General features: G+C 40.9%; 1 protein-coding gene across 1 annotated transcript in view; it reads left to right on the top strand.

Annotated features, from left to right (window-relative positions):
• Positions 1-3,129: 3,129 nt before the first annotated feature.
• The window catches only part of SLC26A4 (solute carrier family 26 member 4), a gene marked incomplete at its 5' end in the record, with an annotated part of 67,451 nt that continues 50,394 nt past the window's right edge, over positions 3,130-20,186 (top strand). The window contains 7 exons of the mRNA XM_082473513.1: positions 3,130-3,293; positions 4,738-4,877; positions 11,521-11,631; positions 13,310-13,494; positions 14,098-14,262; positions 19,401-19,553; positions 19,659-19,741. Coding sequence (XP_082329639.1) covers positions 3,130-3,293; positions 4,738-4,877; positions 11,521-11,631; positions 13,310-13,494; positions 14,098-14,262; positions 19,401-19,553; positions 19,659-19,741 — 1,001 coding nt within the window. The remainder of the gene's footprint in view (positions 3,294-4,737; positions 4,878-11,520; positions 11,632-13,309; positions 13,495-14,097; positions 14,263-19,400; positions 19,554-19,658; positions 19,742-20,186) is intronic.

The raw sequence follows: 20,186 nt of genomic DNA, 5'->3' as shown, positions 1-20,186 counted from the left end.
TGAGACCTCTACTCCACTCCTTGTTCCTTTGAATTGCTACCATCACCATATGATCACCAAGTTCTGATACAAAGTGGTCCACAGAGCTGACTGGACTAGACTAAAAATGTTCAAAATAGCAAGTGACAGGGAGCAGAAATGCCTATCAGAATGGGACATGGATTATATTTATATTTGCACAGAACGCCTCCAAATTAAATCAATAAAGAATTGTGAATCGTCTAGGTGAGTTACCATGGAACTGAGTTATAGTAAGAAATCTTAGGCAGCTATTTAAAAAGTTAAGAAAAATCCATATATATTCACCTGGAAAAATATTCCTAACATAGCCTTAACTGAAAAAAAAAAGAAAGCTGTAGACCAATATGTGGCATAATTTTTAGTTGTTCTTTTAAAAAAATATGTTTGGGCTATAGCTATATCTTTTTAGAAAACATTATAGAAGGTAATAATGACTGGAGGGAGACATTGTACTTGCCCTCAAGAAGTTTTTGTCTAGTGAGGGAGATAAGACCTGTATGTAAATCTAATTATGATACTAAGGTAGATAGTGAGAGGTGTCTTAAAGAGAGAGGCCCAGATAAGGTGCCAAGAGAATCCAGAGAAGTAACTGGATTAATTCTGAGAGACTCAAGCACTGTTCATGCTTGAGACTGTTTTAACTGGACGTTGAAGGTGTGTGTGGGGGTGTGATAAGTGGGGACATTCAGAATCTACTTTTAAAAACTTGCCTCTATTTCAGTGTAGTGTATATATGGAGAGAGATGCATATATTTAGTACACATAACAACTTATTAATAAATGTACATTCGAATAACATACAGACTTAGAGGGACTGAAAACTTCATCGTGGGATGTTTAGTAGCATCCCTGGCCTCTTTCCACTACATCTCAGTAGCATCCCCCCAGTATGATAACCAAAAATGTGTCTAGACATTGGCAAATGTCTCCTGGGGGGAAAATAGCCCCTTAGTTTTAAGAACTACATATGAACTACATATATATATGTATGTATTCTCTTCTGCAGATGGATAAAAGTTCTAAACTTCATGACCTGGATTTTTTTTTTTGGCTGCGCAGCATGTGGGATCTTAATTCCCCAACCAGGGATCGAACCCGTGTCCCCTGCATTGAAAGCGCAGTCTTAGGCAGTGGACGGCCAGGGAAGTCCTTGGATTTCTTTTTAGGTCCTTTCTTCAAGGGTTCTTAACCTTAATAATGGTCAAGGAAGCTTTGGAAGATCTGCTGAAAGCTGTTGACTCATTCGTCCCTCAGAAAAACACACACATGCCCCCCACACCATGTTGAATACAATTTCAGGGGATTTACACTAGGGTTCTCCTGTGAGGATTCTGTTTCCTGTTGCTTATAGAATGGTCACTGTCTGAATTTTCCAACTGGGTAATTGAAGGCTGGTGTCCAGAAGGTCCATATTTTAGAGCGTCTTCTGCATTTACTGATAATCAGGAGAGAATCTTCCTGTTTACCAAACTCTCCTTCCCTTCATCTTAACCTGTATTAGTCGGTTTTAGCAAGACTCATCCCAGCAGAAGACAAAACATTGATTAGGTAGGATACATCCCACTCCCCACTCACTCTTTTCTAGTCTTGATTCCTGTTTAGTCCAGTTTATTCCCTCCTTGACTGTTCAGATGAACGAGAAGAAACATCAAAAGAACCAAAGAGTCAGTCAGGTAAGAAAAGGGGCCACCTGGGCACTTGATTTTTATTGTGATGTGAAATACACACAAACACAGAAAAGTTCGTATCTAAGATTTATGAATAAATTATGAACTCTCTATAACCACCACCCACTGGGTACTTCTAAAGAAAGACTTTCTAGAAATCCAGTCTTATTAAATGCAAAACTGGCCACTGCTCCTTTCCTCCTCTCCACCTGGTATGAGAGCCGCGTGCCAGACCTTGGAGCTTCCGGATTCATACAACCTAGGGGTCAAGGTCAGCGTTCCCCGCAATAGCTGACCTCTTCTTCCATGCTGGGCTCTGCTCTCCGTAACAAATTCCCCAGGGGCTGTCTCGCCCCTGACCTCGTAACCCACGTTAGTAATTAGGGCGCGAGTGAGGATTCGGGTGGCCTCTGGGTGACAGCCAGTAAGATTCTTAGCCTTCCTGGTTCGGGAAAGGGAAAGAATTCGGGAGGGGTAGACTTTTTTTTTCCCGGTAGGATAGGTGGGGAAAAGACCGCTGCCTGTGTGTCCCTCTTTTGGACTAAGGTGTCTCTGTTGCTCCATAAATAAAACGTCTCACTGCCTTCTGCGAGCGCTATAAAGGCGGTGGAACGGCTGTCCCGGGGGCATTCCGGGCCGGACTTGAGCCGGAGCAGGTGAGATCGTCGCTGAAGATGCAGCGCACCCCACCCCGCCGTGGCTTAACTCCCGGGGAGGCATCGCTGATTGGGGATGGGACTAGTTGGGGGGGGGGGGACACAGAGCCGCCGGGCAGGGGACAGTACAACCTTCTTTCTGAGAAGCTGAGTGCGAGAAAGAAGCTAGGAAAACAGGCCGAGGGGTGAGACCTGCTCCACCCGCCCAAAGTTCTGTCCCCGGGAGAGCGCGCCCGGCTGCTGGAATTTGCCTGCAGCGCGCGCGAAGCCTCGGGACTAGGGGAGCATGGCCTGAGGGTTCCACGCCCGGCCCCGGGGGTTGTGCTTCTTTCCCAGGGCGGGCCTGGCGCTGCGCCCTGGGACGGGTGCGGGGAGAGAGGGACGTTCACAGGGTCCCCCTTCCTGCCCACTGCGCGCCGCGGGCCCCAGCCCGGGTTTGGGGAGATTTCAGGACGCGGACAGCGCCCTGGCTGCCCATCTGAGGGGACTGGGTCGGGTTCCCGCCGCCCCCCAGAGACGGGCTCACTCTCTTATTAGAGTCCGGTTGCGCCGGGCGGCAGGTGCAGGCTCGGGACCCAGAGGTCCTCAGGGCCCCCTGCAGGCTGGAGGTGCGCGCCCGGGGGCGGCGGGCCCGGGCGCAGAGGGCGGCAGCGCGCGGACCAGGCTCTCGGGGATCGGCTGCAACAGGTGGGGCCGGCCGGGGGCGGCTAACGGGCGGTCTTCACCTCCTCTTCTCTTCCCTCGTTCCATCTCCTCCCTCCTCGTCGTCCTCCGCCTCGCAGGTCATGGCAGCGCCGGGCGGCAGGTTGGAGCCGCCGCCGCTCCCCGAGTACAGCTGCCGCTACGTGGTGTCGCGGCCGGTCTACAGCGAGCTCGCCTTCCAGCAGCAGTACGAGCGGCGCCTGCAGGAGCGCAAGACGCTGCGGGAGAGCCTGGCCAAGGGCTGCAGGTAGCAGCCGCGGCGGGCGGGGCGCGGGGCTCAGTGAAGCCGGGAATCCGGGCGCGCCGACCCGCGGGCGTGCCCGGCGGCGGAGTGTGGGATGCCGCGCCGCCCTGCAGGGTCGACCCTGCTTCGGTCAGCTCACGGACTCTGGCCTTCCCTTTGGGAGGGTGGCTCTATCATTCTCGGCCTGAATCGACCCTAGTCTCGGAAACTCATCTTTGGAGAGGGTGTGTTCGGGGAGCCGCATCTCCTTTTCCTCTCTTGAGGGCACCTGGAGTGCGCCTTGGGGTACAGCGGGTCCCTACGGCCTTCTCGTGAAGGCTAGGCTGAGGAGAGAGGGAGAGCAAGGTGCTCGATTACAGAGAGGTGATGGGTAACCCGTCACCTGACCAAGAATCCTTGAAAGCCCCAAACTCGTCTAGGACGGATGCCACTCAGAGACACGAAATGAAGGCGCGAACACAGAGCGCGTTGCGCTCCAAGTTGTCCACTGTCAGGCAGTAGGGCCCCCCGAGAAGAACCTCCATCAATCTCTAAACTCAAACGAGACACCCGTAAGTAGATATCACAAACAAAAAGGGAACTATCAGCTGCTGCTAGATTTTCTTTCTGTTAAAAAACCTTTCATTATAAAACATTTCAAACACATTCAAACGTAGGCATAGTAGTGTAATGAACCCCCTCCCATGTTTTTACCCATCACCCAGCTTCAAAGATGATCACCTCAAAGTTAATCTTGTTTCACCATATACTTGCCCCGCTCCACTTATTTTTTTAAAACGTAAGTCCCATATGGTGTTTCTTTTTTTTGTTTGTTTTTTGTTTTGTCTGTATATATCTTTAGGGACTCTTAAAAAATAACAACCACAATTCCATTATCACACACAAAAATTAAAAAATTCCTTAATATAAAAAATTAAGTCAAAAATTTTAAATTGTCTCATAAATATACTTTTTAAAATAATTTATTTGAATCAGGAGTCAAATAGTGTTCACCTACTTTTAATATGTTTCTTCTTTTACCTATAGGTTGTTGAATTTTAAAATCTAGATAGCAAGGTGCAGCAAGATATAGATTCATCATGTTAAGAGTTGTAAAAACTGGCTCCATGCTCCTATTGCCAAAATATACAGAGTTTATGTTTCTTGAAAGAAAAAGAGAAGAAGAAGAAAGTGCCTGGGTTAGAAGTCCAAAAATTAATCTCCATTTAAAGACTCCACATTGATCAATCTGGGGCTGGACCCGAAAATGGGTTCTTGTTTAGGGATATTTTCTCAGAGGATTAAGAAGGTGGGAGAGGGGAGGGAACACTTAATCCTGTGTTTTCTAGTACAGTGCATCTAAAAGGGTAAATAGAGTTCTTGGCAAAGACATGGTAAGCACTTTGTGATTTGCAGTGGGCTGTGATGGAGATTGGATTGCAAGTCCAGTTTTCTTGCCTTTTGACAGTTGTTCAAGAAAGAGAACCCTTGGTGTGCTGAAGACCCTCCTGCCCATCTTGGACTGGCTCCCCAAATACCGGATCAAGGAATGGCTGCTTAATGATACCATTTCGGGAGTTAGTACTGGGCTAGTGGGGACACTGCAAGGTAAGATGGTGGTGGACTAGCTCCCAAGTGATGGAGAACTGCAGTCTCCAGCAGCTGTTCCTAACTCTCCCCTCGCTCCCATGGGTCTGCAACAAAGGCTTGCTCACCCTTCACAGCCTTCATCTTTCCTCCAGAGTCTGCCCCTTAGTGGTGAGATTCCCCTCTTTCTCCTCTTCCTTGGAATTCTCTTCTGGGGAAGCCCTGCTGCTTCTTTAGCTGCATGGCTCCAACTAGAACCCTATCACCTAAGCAGCAGCTTCCCAATTTTCACTGATCAGAACTCACAGTAAGAAATCTGTATTACATCATGATCTATACACACATATCTCAAGTTTTGTGAAATAATATTTACCCTCACTACAGGTGATACACTCTGATATTTTCTATTCTGTCCTATTCTATTCTGCTTATATTTTTTAAATGATGATTGTAGCCCGTTAAATTATTTTACATTGCATACATGGTCTTGACCTGCAGTTTGAAACTGACTTAAGGGAAAGGGAAGGACGTATTTTAGCCTGGACTACACGTAAGTGGCTTTTTCTCCCCTTACCTCCCCCTCCCCTTTTTAAATCCATCCCCATATTTTAATCTTCTGGCAAAATGTCCCAACACAGGACATTTTTTAAACTGCCTTTATGCCACATGTCCATGAACATCTTGGAAATCTATTGCATAGCTGGTGAATAGCAGTATGGGCATTCTCCTTTGTCCTCCACCCCCATCATCTTGCTTCTGCCCTCACCTCAACTCTACAAAGCTTCTGGACCATGAAAACAGAAATCTCATTTATTTATTACCATTTTATGGAGTATCTAGTAGGTGCCAGGCACTAGGTATTCTGACATGAATAAGATGCACCACCTGCTTTCAAGGAGCTCATAGTCCAATGAGGAGATAGATAACAATTCAATGGAAGGACCAACCGTAGCAGGGGTAACATTGCTTGGGAAGGGAGTGCACACATGGGCACCCAACGCAGCCTTCGGAGACTGGGAATGGCTTCCTAGAGGAGGAGTCATCAGAGCTGTTTCCCTGAAGGTTAAGTCTCAGTTTGCCAAGTGATGGGAAGTAGGGTGGGGTAGAAATGTGTGTAGAGAGATGGCTATTTCAGAAGTTAGTAATAGTGGTTGAGCAATGCCATGAGCCAAAATTTGCCTATAGAGCTCTCAGGATTATTCAGAGCAGGCCAGGGAGATTCCCACAGAGAAGGAAGATGTTCTGTGGCCCCAGTGCGGAGCCACAGCCTGGTCAACCATGTTTTCAATCACAAAGGTGGATGGGAGAGTTGGATGGGGCGGTGCGGTTCATACGTTAAATGATGCCAAGTGCTGTGTACACAGTGGACTCTAATAGCTGTGGCATGGCAATGCCCTGTGGCTCCTGGGGGACAGGAACTGTCTAATTCATATTTGTTTAGCCAGTGCCTAGCATGAGACTGGCACAAAATAGGTGGCCCTGTAAACATTTACTAAAGAGGACTGAATTGCATTCCTGATAATGAATCATCTTTATGTATGAAAAATGCTATTTCAAGCTGTGTCCCCCAAGTGTTCATAGACAAGTATCTTATAAGAATTAACTTTAGTTTTAGTTTCATTTATTAAGCATCCTGTCCAAGGTCATGGAACTGGTAAGTGGTAGAGCTGGGATTTGTCTAATTTGTCTAATAGTCTAATTCCTAGGATCTTAATTTATAAACGATGCAGTTCCTCACTTTATGACTGATATGCTTTCCAGAAACATTATCTCTATGAAGTTATCTTTGTAAGGTGAATTTCTGGGAGGTCAACCTGGTTCATTCATATGTTCATTCATCATTCATCATCATTCATTCACCTAATAATATACGTAGGCCAGCCATGGGGATTCAGTGGTTTACTGACAGGCATGTGTGGGTACTGACCTCATGGAGCTCATTTTAAGTGGGAGACAGAGGAATTAAATAAGCAGATAAACAGAAAAATAATTACAGATTGTGATATCTATTATGGTGGATTAAATAGGCTTGAATAGGGATGAATTTGGGGATGGAGTGTTTATTTTAGTTAGAATGGTCAAGGAAGGCTTCCTGAGGGGGTGAAATTTAATCAGGGTCAGGAGGATGGGAAGGAGACAGCCGTGTAAGGAGCAGAAAGAAGGGTGTACCAGGCACAGGTGCAAAGTCCCTGAGGTCAAAAAGAGCATAGTATTTTCAAGGGAGGAACGGGAAGAATTCCAGTGTGGGTGGAGGAGGGGGCGGGCTGGGGGGAGTGAACAGGAGGAGATAAGGTTAGACAGGGCCAGGATTAAGATGCGGTAAATGAGTCACTCTCTGGGGGCCTTCTTCAATAATGCGCCCCAGGCACTTCGCTTGCTCGCTTGCCTCTCCCCAGTCCCAGCCCTGAGGATAGATGGTTCGGCTTGAAGCCAATCAAGCAGGAGATTAGAGAGAGCTGCACAGATCTGAAATAATATATATATTTTTTGGCTGCACCGCAAGGCATGTGGATCTTAGTTCCCCGACCAGGGATTGAACCAGCACCCCCTGCGCTGGAAGTGAGAAGTCTTAACCACTGTACCACCAGGGAAGTCCCCTGAAATGTATTTTGGAGCAGGAATCACAGATAATATACTGATGGATTGGAACTGGCTGAGGAGCAGGATTGGGATGGAAAACAAAGCACTTCCTTTTGGACATGCCACATTTGAGAGGCCAAATATGGAGTTGGAGATATTAGAAGTGTGAAGGTCATTGGAGAGGTCTGGGCTAGACATAAAAGTCCAGAAAGCATCACTTTGGAGGTGATATTTAAAGGAGTGGGAATGCCTGAAACTACCTAGGGAGAAAGGGCAGATGGGGAGAACGGGGCTGGAGTACTTAAAGGTCGGGGAGATGAGGAGGGACCACAAAGAAACATGAGGAGGTTGGGCTCAGGAAGTTAGAGAAAAAGCACAATCTGAGGAATGTGGGGTCAGAAGCCAAGAGAGGAGTTGTTTTCTTTTCTTTCTTTCTTTCTTTCTTTTTTTTTTTTAAAGGATAGAGGGGTCTGTAGTGTGGAATGCTCTTGGTGATGGAACACAGACAATACTTTTAAGAAGGTTTGCTGTGAAGCAGAGTAGAGAAATGGCTGTAACCAGAGGCATAAAAGGCAAAGATAAAGTGATGGGAGGATTTATTTTTCTTTTAGTATAGGAGGTACTAGAACACAGATGTGACCCAGTGGACCATGAGATCTGTGGTCCATGAGGTAGAGGAGAAACAAGTAAAAGTGACAAGAAGGGGCAAGTGTAGATCAGTTCAAGGATAGAAGTGGGAGGGCTGCTCCTTAAAGATAGGTGTGGTATTTTTCCTCCATTTTCAAAGGAGAAAAACAGACAAAACTGTGCAGATGCAGAGAGATTGTAAATTTTGGTAAAAAGCCAATAGGCATCTCATGGAGTCCCTGTTTTGGATGAAGTCTAGGATTCATCTCTAAACAGTGTCTGTATAGAGAAGGGGGATGGGGAGTTTGAGAGAAGTAGGGGAAGTCTGAGTAGCTATCTCGGGGTGAGAAAAAGCACACTTCCTGAGGAAATGAAATTGGATGGCCAGGCAGTTTGGAGTTCCCATCTGGGGCTTGCGATCATGAAATTTATGTGAAACTGGCCAGCCCAAATGTAGAGAATTTTAGTTCAGTTATCCAGCTGCTTGAATCCTGGCATGGAATAGGGTGATGCTTGGGTTTGGCCAGACTGGGGCTTTACCAGAGAAGACAGGGGAAGGAGAGAGAGAGTGAAGCCAGGAAGTTCAGAGTATTTCTGAAAATTCTATGGACAAGGAGGCAAGTGAAGATGAGAGGGTACCAAGGACAGTGGATCCACTCATGGATTAGAAGCCTCCTGAGGACAAAGAAATGTTGCAGTAAGGATTCTGGAGTAGGTGAGCGGAGAGGCTAGGTGGCTGTAGGTGGAGAGCAGGAGGCTCAACGTTGAGATTTCAGAGGTGGTGCTGCAGTTTCTAGGGATGGCAAAGTCCACGATATAACCAATATAACCGCTGGCTGGGCAGCTGAGGGGTGGGGAAAAACTCATCGGAGTTACTGAGAAGCCACAAATGCTAAGGATCATGGGATCTTTATTACTTTTATTATTAACAAAAAAGTTCCCACTAGGCAGCAAGAAATCAATGCAGCCCTTTTAGTGCTATTTTTATTCATACCTATGGGGAACCTGCTCTCTACTTTCTATGGATACTTTTGCCTTCTAGATGCTTCCGAATGTTTGCTAGCACCACCTTTATCAATACATGCCACCATCCTACACAGGAAGGGTGCCAACACAAGAGATTCCATAGTTTAAATCAATGGCTTAGATTTCTTTACAAATTATATAATTTCAAAACTGTTGTACCAAATTCCCTTATAATATGATTACAGTATATCTGAGTAGCAGTTGTCCCGAAATAGGATACTATGTGAAAACTGAAAAAGCCCCCATTTTCCAGGCCTGTAAGGACTGCAGAGCCCAGTTTAGGCAAGTGGAAGTTTGAGAAAGACTTGAAAAAAATACATAGGAAATAGGTTGTTTTCATTCCTTGCTCCTTCTTTTATTTTTGAATATTAAAAAAAATTTTTTTTTTTTGCTTTTGTTTTTGCTCCTTTTGTAGTCTTCCCTTTGTGGCCTCACCTTTCTACTCTATGCTCTTGGGATGAGTGTTTATTGCAATTCCTTGTTGTAATTTATATATGAAAACATTTGCATCAGTAATACAGATTTTTCTAGAATGCAAACTCTCTAAGGGCAGAGACTTCGTTTTGTCCACTCCCATATTCTCCCAAACCTAGAACAGTGCCTGGCACATGGAGGGTACATAATCAATAGTTGCTGAATGAATGAATGTTTATTGTGGGAAACTAGAAAATACATATAAGGAACACGAAAAAAATACCTCTTCAACAAATGAGAAGTCTCCTTTGATCCTAGCATATAGATAACCCACTAAACCCATATTTTAGTAAATATCCTACTAGACACATAAATGCATATCTATGTAAAGGTATAAAGAAATGTCTGAGAATGATAAGCACTAAATTCAGGATAGTGGTTGATTCCTGAGGGTGGAGGGAGGAAAGACAATGTGAATGAGAAAGAGTATATAGAGAGTTTCAACTGTACTGGCAATAATTTATTTCTTAAGCTAGAGGCTGGGTACATGGGTGTTTATTATATTATAGTCTTTGCATACCTGAATTCTGTTAAATCTTTTCATATTTTTAAACTGATCACTATTTTGTGTGTTTTTTTTTTTGGCTGCGCTACTCACTTGTGGGATCTTAGTTCCCCGACCAGGGATTGAACCTGGGCCATGGCAGTGAAAGTGCCAAGTCCTAACCACTGGACCACCAGGGAATTCCCTGATCACTATTTTGAATCCTGCCTTTTCTCACTTATTTCTTATATGCACTTTATTGTACTAGAGATAGGTAAATTATTAGTAGTAAATTATTTCTATGCAGCACATCAACTTCATTTCATAGAATTACAGTATAATTTAGTTAACCACTTCCCTGTTTTGAGACATTCATTCAATAAATAATTTTGGGCACTCGGAGGCCAAGATATTTAGGTTGTTGCCACTTTTTTTTTTTTACTGTTATAAATGTAGTCCTTTATTAATGACCCAAAGGTCAAAGGGCTTGATTTTCTCTCACTGTGAGTGAGTAAAATGTAAGGAGGTAATATAGAGTAAGATGTGCTGACTACCTAAGAAGTATTTAATCAAAAAAAACCCACAGGAGAAGGAAAGTGCTATGGACTGAATGTTTGTGTTCCTCCAAAATTCTTATCTTGAAGCCTTAATCCCCAGTGTGATAATATTTGGAGGTGGGAGCCTTTGGGAGGTAATCAGGTAGAGTCCCCTTATAAAAAGAGGAAGAGCCCAGAGCTCACTCTCTCTGTGCCATGTGAGGATACAACAAGAAGGCAGCCATCTGCAAACCAGAAAGAGAGCCCTCACCAGATACTGAAACTGCTGGTACTTTGATCTTGAAGCTCTCAGTCTTCAGGACTGTGAGAAATAGTTGTTTGTTGTTTAAGGCAAAAAGCAAACAAACAAACAAAAAGCCAACGCATTATTGTCTTCCACTGCCATGTACACAGAAAGGTTGAGATTTCTCCATACAGTGTGACATTCATGGACCCAGAAGCCACTTGGGATAGCCTAGCGAAGGTGTTGATCTCTTAGTGGAGAGCCTATGTTATGTACAAAGGTCAGATTTTTTTCTTTGGATCTAACTTCTGTTCCCCCACAAGAAAGGAGAAAGGGCAGGGCAACAATGACTGTGTTCCTCACAACACTGAAACACTGAATTCAGACAAACCCAGCCTGAGCCTTTGAACTGAATTGATCAAGTTTTTAATCAACAACTGACTTGACTTTCTTTTTTCACTCACCTGATGATTGAACTACTGATCAGTTGAGTCAGCTCCTTTGAGCAGGTGATATGTGAGCTGCAATCATTATCCCAGCTGATTTGAATCATGTTCTGCATCCTAGCGTAGTAAGGAAATCACTCAGAATGAGCTGTAAGTTGACGAGATCTATGAAAAGGCCTTTCTCTGTTCAGTAGACATAAAGCATAACTTTTGTTTCTGAATTTGATCATTTTGGATGTACTTTCAGGCATGGCGTACGCTCTACTAGCTGCTGTTCCTGTTGGATATGGTCTCTACTCTGCTTTTTTTCCTATCCTGACATACTTTATCTTCGGAACATCAAGACACATCTCAGTTGGTAATTATAAGCATATACAATTCTATCTGTTCACATTTAACGTGTTTGGGCTATATTATGTGTGTTCTGCTTCCATATCTTTGTTAATGTTTTCTAGGGAGATAGGGCATCAGTGTTTTGCCCGCTTTTCCTATTCAATGATGCAATGGTTCTTAAGTGTAAAGTGTAAGCTTTACACTTAATCCCCTTTTTTTTTAATGAAGAGGAGAAAATTGAAAGATTGTTTAAAAACTGTAGCCTAGCTTCAAATCTTAGCATGTTTTGCTTTTCAAAAATATAATAAGTTTGACTCTATATTTAGAAAGTGTTCTAAAATAAAAAATGACAAGGGAAAAAAATCTTCAAGAGGTTCTGAACCTGCTGTTTTACTAGATTAACTTAGCTTTTACTAAATTATGTTCATCAAATACATATTCATTGTCTTATTAAAGAGCATACTTATTTTAAGTCACTAATATTGGAAGACTGGCAAAATCGTGCCAAAACAATTTAGAAACTGAGCTTGGCTGTCCTTCTTGGTATGGCCCAAAATAGATTTATTTCCTGAACTTCCTAAAATTTGAATTTTCTTCTGCTAAAATGTTCTAGTAAATGAGTGTTTTAATGCTATTTTGCAACGTTGACATTTACACTTGAGATAACTTTTCGCCTACATCCATCTGCTGGCTAGACATGTCTACCTGGGCAATCCTTTTGAAACAAATGCAGCCATCTACTACTATATCCCCAACCCATATCCTTATCCTTCATTGTATTTCCCCCAGTGTCTGGCATATTGCCTTGTCTATAAAAGGAGATCAGAATGAGGTTATTGACTAAAAGAACTTTCTCACCTGGGAGAGTAGATCAGTATCAAATGCATGATGAGGTGAGGAACACAGAAGCTGATTTTTTTCTCTTTGGTGTTCTATACATTTAGACACTCCGGGTTACTGGATTTTGGTACTGAGCCCTCCCAGCTGTTAAAGCCTTCCATGATCAAAGGATAGGATCATCATCATCATGGATAAAAACATCAGTAGTGAATGGAGCAGCTGCTGAAAGAAAAGTACTTTTGAAACGTAGAATCTTACAGACTGGCATTTGATATGAAAAAATTTGTCTTGGAAAGAGAAAAAGAGAAACTCTATACGCCCTTTGCTATTTCTTTAACCTAATTTTGAGCAAGTGATATTGATCAAGGTCCTTATCTCCACAGAGATCAGGACGTTGGATGCTCTAGGAAATGAACTTACATGGAATACAAATAAGATGGAACAAGTAATGACTCAGCTAGTATGACATTTCTGCCAGGAAAACTTTCTTTACAACTCCTCCCTCCACCCACCCATGTCCCCACCCATATACATGAAGATGACACACAGATAGGTTAGACACCCTACCTGTGTACTTACAAAGCAGCCTGAAAGCTGTATTACAATGACCCACCTACATGTCTCTCTTGCTCATTTCTGGGTCATGAATGCCTTGAAGCATCTACTTTTTAGGTTTTTTTTGGTGAACAAACAGTATTTTCCCAATCACAGCTAATTACTTCACACATCTTTCTAATCCTACGTAGACATGTTGAGCCTAAACATTTGCAATTAATAATAATTTTTAAAAGTTTTTTATGGAGGTATAGTTGATTTACAAGTGATTAATAATTATTAATTGATAAGAGACTTTTTTTCCCCAGGACCTTTCCCAGTGGTCAGTTTAATGGTGGGATCTGTTGTTCTGAGCATGGCCCCCGACGAACACTTTCTCGTATCCAGCAGTAATGGAACTACACTGAACACCACCATGATAGACTCTGCAGCTAGAGATGCAGCAAGAGTATTGATTGCGAGCACCCTTACTCTTTTGGTTGGAATCATACAGGTAATGGGCTTACAAGGAATATATAGATTGGCATGATTTGTATTTGAAAGAATTAACTGTAAAGCATGTGGACTCAAAGATTCATTTAAAAGCAAAACAAATCAATTTACCGACCCCTCAAAGTTATTTTTTAAGTTATATTGTTTTAGGTCAGGTGCTAAAATAATCAGCAAGCCCCCACTTATTAAGGCTCACTTAATCATCAAAGTCAGAGACAGAAAAAAAAAAAGGCAGAAGAACATGTGTGATTCAAATGAGAATAAGAGAAGGGAAATGTGCCAGAACCCACAAAGAGAAAAAAATGTTCTGGTGAGCAGAGCCATGGAAACTGCAAGTCACAGAAATAAGCTACATGAATTTTTCTTTTCTTATTACATATCTAGAAATACTTTAAGGTTCGTACTACACATGGTTTTCAAATTTTAGAGTGGTGGAGGAGAGAGGGCATTAAGAAATTCAGATTTCTTTCCTACAAGTATTTTTGTGTTATCGGCAGGCTACCGGAGTTTTAATTGGTGTTAAGTTTAATTCATCAATAGTTCAAAAGGGTTGATCCTTCTCCCAGGCAAACATTTAATTTTTCTTTCCTTCTTCTTGTTCTAGTTGATATTTGGAGGTTTGCAGATTGGATTCATAGTGAGGTACCTGGCAGATCCTTTGGTTGGTGGATTCACAACAGCTGCTGCCTTCCAAGTGTTGGTCTCACAGCTAAAGATTGTCCTCAATGTTTCAACCAAAAACTATAATGGAATTCTCTCCATTATCTATGTAAGTGGTGCTTCTTAATCCAGGGATGGCTCACTTTTCCTCTTGAACTTGAGTCTGGAGAGTGTACGTTCCTCCGTGCCATACTTTGGGAGCCACTGAAAACATTCTTCTCTGAAAGAAGCAGTAGAATCAGGGGTGACATTGAAAAAGGCAGATTTTGCAAAACATTGTTCTCAGTTGATCAAAATGGTTTCAGAAGTATCATTGCTCTTAAAAATAGTAATGAAAACAAAGTGCTACAGTGAAGACTGGCCTGGGAGGCAGCAGACTTGAACCCCATTCTCAATTTTGCCTCTGCTAAGCTAAGTGACCTTGGACACGTGGTATAGGACAGTGGCTGAAAGCTCAGTTTGGATGAACGGGATTCATATCCTGACCCTATTATTTATTATTTGCACTATTACATGAGCAAATCACCATGCCTCAACTTCCTACTCCGCAAAATGGAGTTGGTAGTAATACCTACCAATTAAGTTAAATAAGGATATATGAGAAGCACTTGGCCTAGGGGCTGGCATATAACAAGTACTCAAAAAAAACAGTTATTTTGAAATTATTATTTCACATCTCAAAGCTTCTTTTCTGTTTTATTTATAAAGTGAAATGATTGGACATGTATCTCTAAAGCCCTTTTTAACTGTGAGAGTCCATAAAATGCATAATGTAAATGTCTCAGCAATTATAGATGAAGAGGAACATTAGATTCAGAGATGATTCAACATGCAAAAGAGATGCAAAAGAAGGATGTAGATCACACTAATTAGATTTGAAAAATTTCTTGGATCTAAATGTATGTTCTGTATAAAGCATGTTATCAATGCTTGAAAAATGGTGGTAATAGTAACATGATGTCACCCTAGCTTGGGGAGAATGATACAAGGCAAATACAATGTGCCAGCGTTAAGAATGAGTTTGAGTGCTTTAATGACCCATGTATTAGTTTCTAAAATGATGTAAGGCCATGCATACATATCTAAAAATTAGTGAGGTGGACAGGAATTTGCTCAGGTTCACAGCAGTGCCATAATCCCACATTACTCTGTCCATTCAACAGACATACCAAGTGCCTATTCCAGGCCAGATACTGTGCTAGGCAGTGGGACTAGGTAGAGGAGGCAGTTTAACATAGTGATTAAGATCATAGACTTTGAACTTCAATAGACTTGAGTTGGAGTCTTGGTTCCACCACCTATGACCCATGTGATTCTGGGCATGTCATATTTAACTTTTCTAAGCCTCAGTGTTCTCAGCTGTAAAATGGGAATAATGAGAGTAGCTGCTTGTTAGCATTCTGAGGATTAAAAATGAAAATTTGTGTAAAGCACTTAGTACAATACCAGGCTCATAGTAAGAATTCAGTTCATTATTGTTATTTTCATGATCATGATGATCAGACCTCATGGAACTTACTGTTCACTTCCCAAGGACCCAGCCTATTAGGAGCTGTTTTTTCATTCATCATTATTTCTGTCATTGTTGATTTTTTCCTACCAAGACCTTGGTTTGCTTTGAGACCTTCTGACTGTCTTTTTCTGAGAGGCTGTCTCACTTTTGCAGTCCCTACACACCATATTTTTTTTTTGCTTTCCTACTTTCTCCATTAACTGTTCATTCATTTATTCCTTCATTGTCATCCGTTCATCTTTTCAATAAGTATTTATTGAAACCTGCCACGTGCCAGGCACGGTTCACTCCCTGTACAAACCCACTTACTCCTGAATCCACCAAGACACCCCGACTGAGTGTGCTCGCCTCGTCGTGTAAACATCGCTAGGACTGCATCCTCACAGATCACAGGAGGCCTAGGCCGATGGGTGACCTGGGTCCCTGGCCGCTGCTGGACTTCTGCAGACAGGGGACAGAAATAGTCCTTCTGGTCTCCTAGGACTATGTTTAAGATGAAGCTTGCTGCAAATAACCCCACTTTCAACAGAGAGCAAAGTAACCAGGAAACACTAGAACAAGGTCAAAAATAGTTTTTAAACTATTATGTGACTTATGTCCTGTTGAACATTATTCTTGAAGCCTCAGGTTAGAATGTGTTACAGAATTCTGCAAGCAATTCCTCCCAGGCCAGCCAAGTTGGATAAAGATACTTCAATCATTCTTGTCTGAGGATGAATATAAGCTTGCTCCTCTGGAAAAAAAAAAAAAAAAAGAATCAGCAGGTCTGGAAATAATTGCATAAGGGTTGAATGAGCCACTCAGTACCTGAACAGAGAATTCTGCTTATGATATTACCAGTTGCGATTATTCGTGAAAGAATCCTTCAACACATGCAGGGCAGCTGTGGATTCCTCCAGGAAAGACTGTAAGATTGTTGTAAGATGCTGTCCCTGGAATGTAGTTAACATCCCTTTTGTTATAAGCTTGTGCTCTGGATCGCCTGCCTGCTCCTCCCTCTAAAAAAAAGGGAAATAATGAATACAAGTAATGGGAGGAGGAAATATTGGGAAAGAAAGAAAAATAGAAACTTGTTTACAAATGCCAGAGATGCTGGGTACAAGAGGCAGAAAGGAAAATTGGCAGAATTCAGAATTAGTAATACTCAAGCTACCAGGTAACTACTCAATCATGTAAGTAAATCACACAGTCCATTTCAAAGTGGTTATGTTTTCCTACCGTTCACTCTGAATGGTTTGTCTCAATAGACAAGGGAAGCCTTTCTGCTTGCTGACTAAATTGACGTTACCTCCCCATTTCTTCCCCTAATGAGGAGGAAGACCACATGGAAAAGTTCTGCCCAGATGGTGAGAGTTTTGAAAGCTACCACTAAGCTTGATCAGATTCATTACTTCGAATCTATTTCAGTATGTAAAAATGAAGCCATTATAAAAGGAAAGTAACATTTTAAGGGTTGATCTTATATATGCAACAGAAGTTCTGGTAGGAGGAAATGCCTGACAGCAAGGGCTGATTATGAGGGATTTGTTATATTCATAGAGATAAGATGAATTAAAATAAATTTGGCACCAAAAGTTAACCAGTGAATTTCCTCATATGTAATATCAGGTATAATTTTTAACTTAAGGCTTCATATACCCAGAAGGAAGAAATTCTGTAAATGAAATGGTTCTAAAATTCTCCAAGCATGGTAGGAAATATAGTAAAATATCACCCATTCTGAAAAGTTTCATTACCTTGATTTGAACTGGTCAGAATACTAGGTTGAAATATGGAATCATAAGTATATCCATATTTTAAACACATTTTAGTAAGTACTTTAATAGTAAACTAAATTGGAATTACTTTACAGTGCTTTCTTAAAGTCTCATTTCTATATCTTTGAGTACAATCTGACTACTTCAGTTTATATGGGTGAATTTTATTTCCACATAGATTAAGCTTTCTATTGTAGAACTTTTCATAAGAGATTCTGAATAAAATCAACTATACTCCAATATAAAATAAAAATTTAAAAAAAAGATTCTGAATAACTACTCAGTATAGGCAATTAATATATTCATATGCCTTATTTGATGCAATTGTGTAATATAAACTGATCTTGGTTTTTGCAACTCATATTACATTTTTAATACACCACAGGTGCTTTTTCTTCAAAGGTCTAAGTGACTCTCAAAGATTACATGGCAATCCTGTAGTGATCACTTTTGTTAAGGTGAAAGTTTTTAGGATTGGGATAGGTATTCTGATTGTTCTTAAGTTTGAATATTTCCATCTTGCGTTGAGAGTAAACCTTTATTGTATAGACAATTAATTGAAGTATTATATCTAGCTCATGAATTAATCACGGTCATCATCAGAAAACTGATTATGTAAAGGGCCAGACAGCAATACCTTCAAGACTCTGAGTTGTGTAGGGCTGTTTACTGCTATGGTAAATGCCTTAAATTCTTGAGTTGTGTCTGCTTGTGGTAGTAGTTTTTTTTTTGTTTTTTGGTTTTTTTCCTTTTTCACCCTGCTATCACTTGCGTCATCTTGTTACTATCAATGTATCTGCCTCTAGCAATTTTTACTGACTCTAGAAAGCAGACAAAGTAAATGTGCTAGTATTGTGTTTAAAGCAAGGGCAAAAATAGGCAGTGAAAGTCCAAGGAGGCTTCCTACAAGTCAGATTCTCGAACTCTTGTTCAAGCACTTGGTGGCATGTATTTTGCTTGCACAGTAGCTTCTCCTCTCATTCCCTTACTCTTGAATGTTTTCCAAAGAGGTGGAGGTTGCTGGCAAGATGACTCCTACATTACTCAGTGAGCACTATACATAACTGTTACCAGATTGTTGTTATAATTATTTTAAGTAATATTTTATCTTCATATAAAAATATATCTATAAAGGGACTCATTCAAAGAAAGGTAACCTTCACTGGGAGATTAGTCGTCTCGAAGAATTGAGGAATACCTTCTAAAGTCATGCCTTCTACAGGACTGAAGTTCCTATAACAAAGATATTAGTGTTCTCCTCCGGGATTCTTCCTTGCTAATCTCCCTTGATTCCCAGAAACCTCCTATTTACAAAACAAAACTAGTTTTTCTTGAACTGTCTTGTCTGTCCACTTGGAAAGAGTTAGTTTTATTTAAGTCACCTTAGTTCAAGTTTGAACTAAGTACCAAATTAATTTCCAAAAATTTATACTTGACTTATATATCAATTCAATAGCTTTTCTTTGCCATAAAGAATGGATTAGTCCGTATGTATCTACATATGAAGAATTTTAGGGATTTTTATTCTCACCTGTATCATTCAGGTTTAGTGAAGAGCTTTACCTAAAATATTGGTTAACTGGGACTTTTGGTTTATCAGTTTTTAATCTCAATAATACATATCAACATGGTGAAAATTAGGTCACTTAATAGCACCTGTAAAACCACTTAAGCTATAAACTTTTAAAGCCCTTCTGCAAGCAAAAGACAGTATATAATGATATATTTTCTTTTAAAATATCCCATTCTTATTGTAAAAAATACAGATAAGCAAAAATAAGAAAACAGAAATCACCCATACTTTTACCACTTCAAGTTAACCATCATTAATAACTTGGTATATATATTGCAAAGATTGGATGTCAATGGTCTGTATATTAACCAACACATTTTTATAATTTTACATGAAATTAAGTGCTCTTTGATGATGATATGATTTTTCATATGGGAAGTATATAAAAAAATTTCTTTTTACAGACTCTAATTGAGATTTTTCAAAATATTGGTAACACTAATCTTGCTGATTTCATTGCTGGATTACTCACCATTATCATCTGTATGGCAGTTAAGGAATTAAATGATCGATTTAAACACAAAATCCCAGTCCCTATTCCTATAGAAGTGATTGTGGTAAGTAGAATGTGTAATTAGAAAATTCAGCATTAATTAGTTTGATAAGAAAGGAATTGTTAAAACAAATGGACTTTTTTTTTAACCTCTTTTGTTTTATTTCAGACAATAATAGCTACTGCCATTTCATATGGAGTTGACCTGGAAAAAAACTATAACGCTGGCATTGTTAAGTCCATCCCAAGTGGGTGAGTATGGAGTTCCTCTTAGGCAATACTAATATATTGTCAGTGCTTTCTGTTTAAATGAAACTTAAGCTTCATTTCATTGGTCTTATTTGTGTGTGATCTTAAAGAAATATCCATTTGTGCAAACTATCAGATAAACAGTATGTGTGTAGATAAAGATCAAGCCATTTGTTTAAAAGCGACCCGCATATGCTCTCTCTTTTTCTTTGTGTTCTTAAAACGTGGCAGGACATGCACTTTTAACGCCAGATTCCTGATTTAAACTCACATATACAATTACAGTATACTATACATACTGCAGAATCATGGTTAGTAACATTTATTGTACTGAGAACAATCTGCTTAAAGAAAAAGGGACATCTGGCCTAAATTCTCCTCCATTTAGTTTAATCCATCTTAGATAATAATTATATCATTTGTGCCTATAAATAAAGTGCATTATCTC

The sequence above is a fragment of the Balaenoptera physalus genome (genome assembly GCF_965194825.1).
Source record: "Balaenoptera physalus genome assembly, chromosome: 8".
In the NCBI taxonomy this organism is placed as follows: Eukaryota; Metazoa; Chordata; class Mammalia; order Artiodactyla; family Balaenopteridae; genus Balaenoptera; species Balaenoptera physalus.
This window is presented reverse-complemented; position numbering and strand designations above follow the sequence as displayed.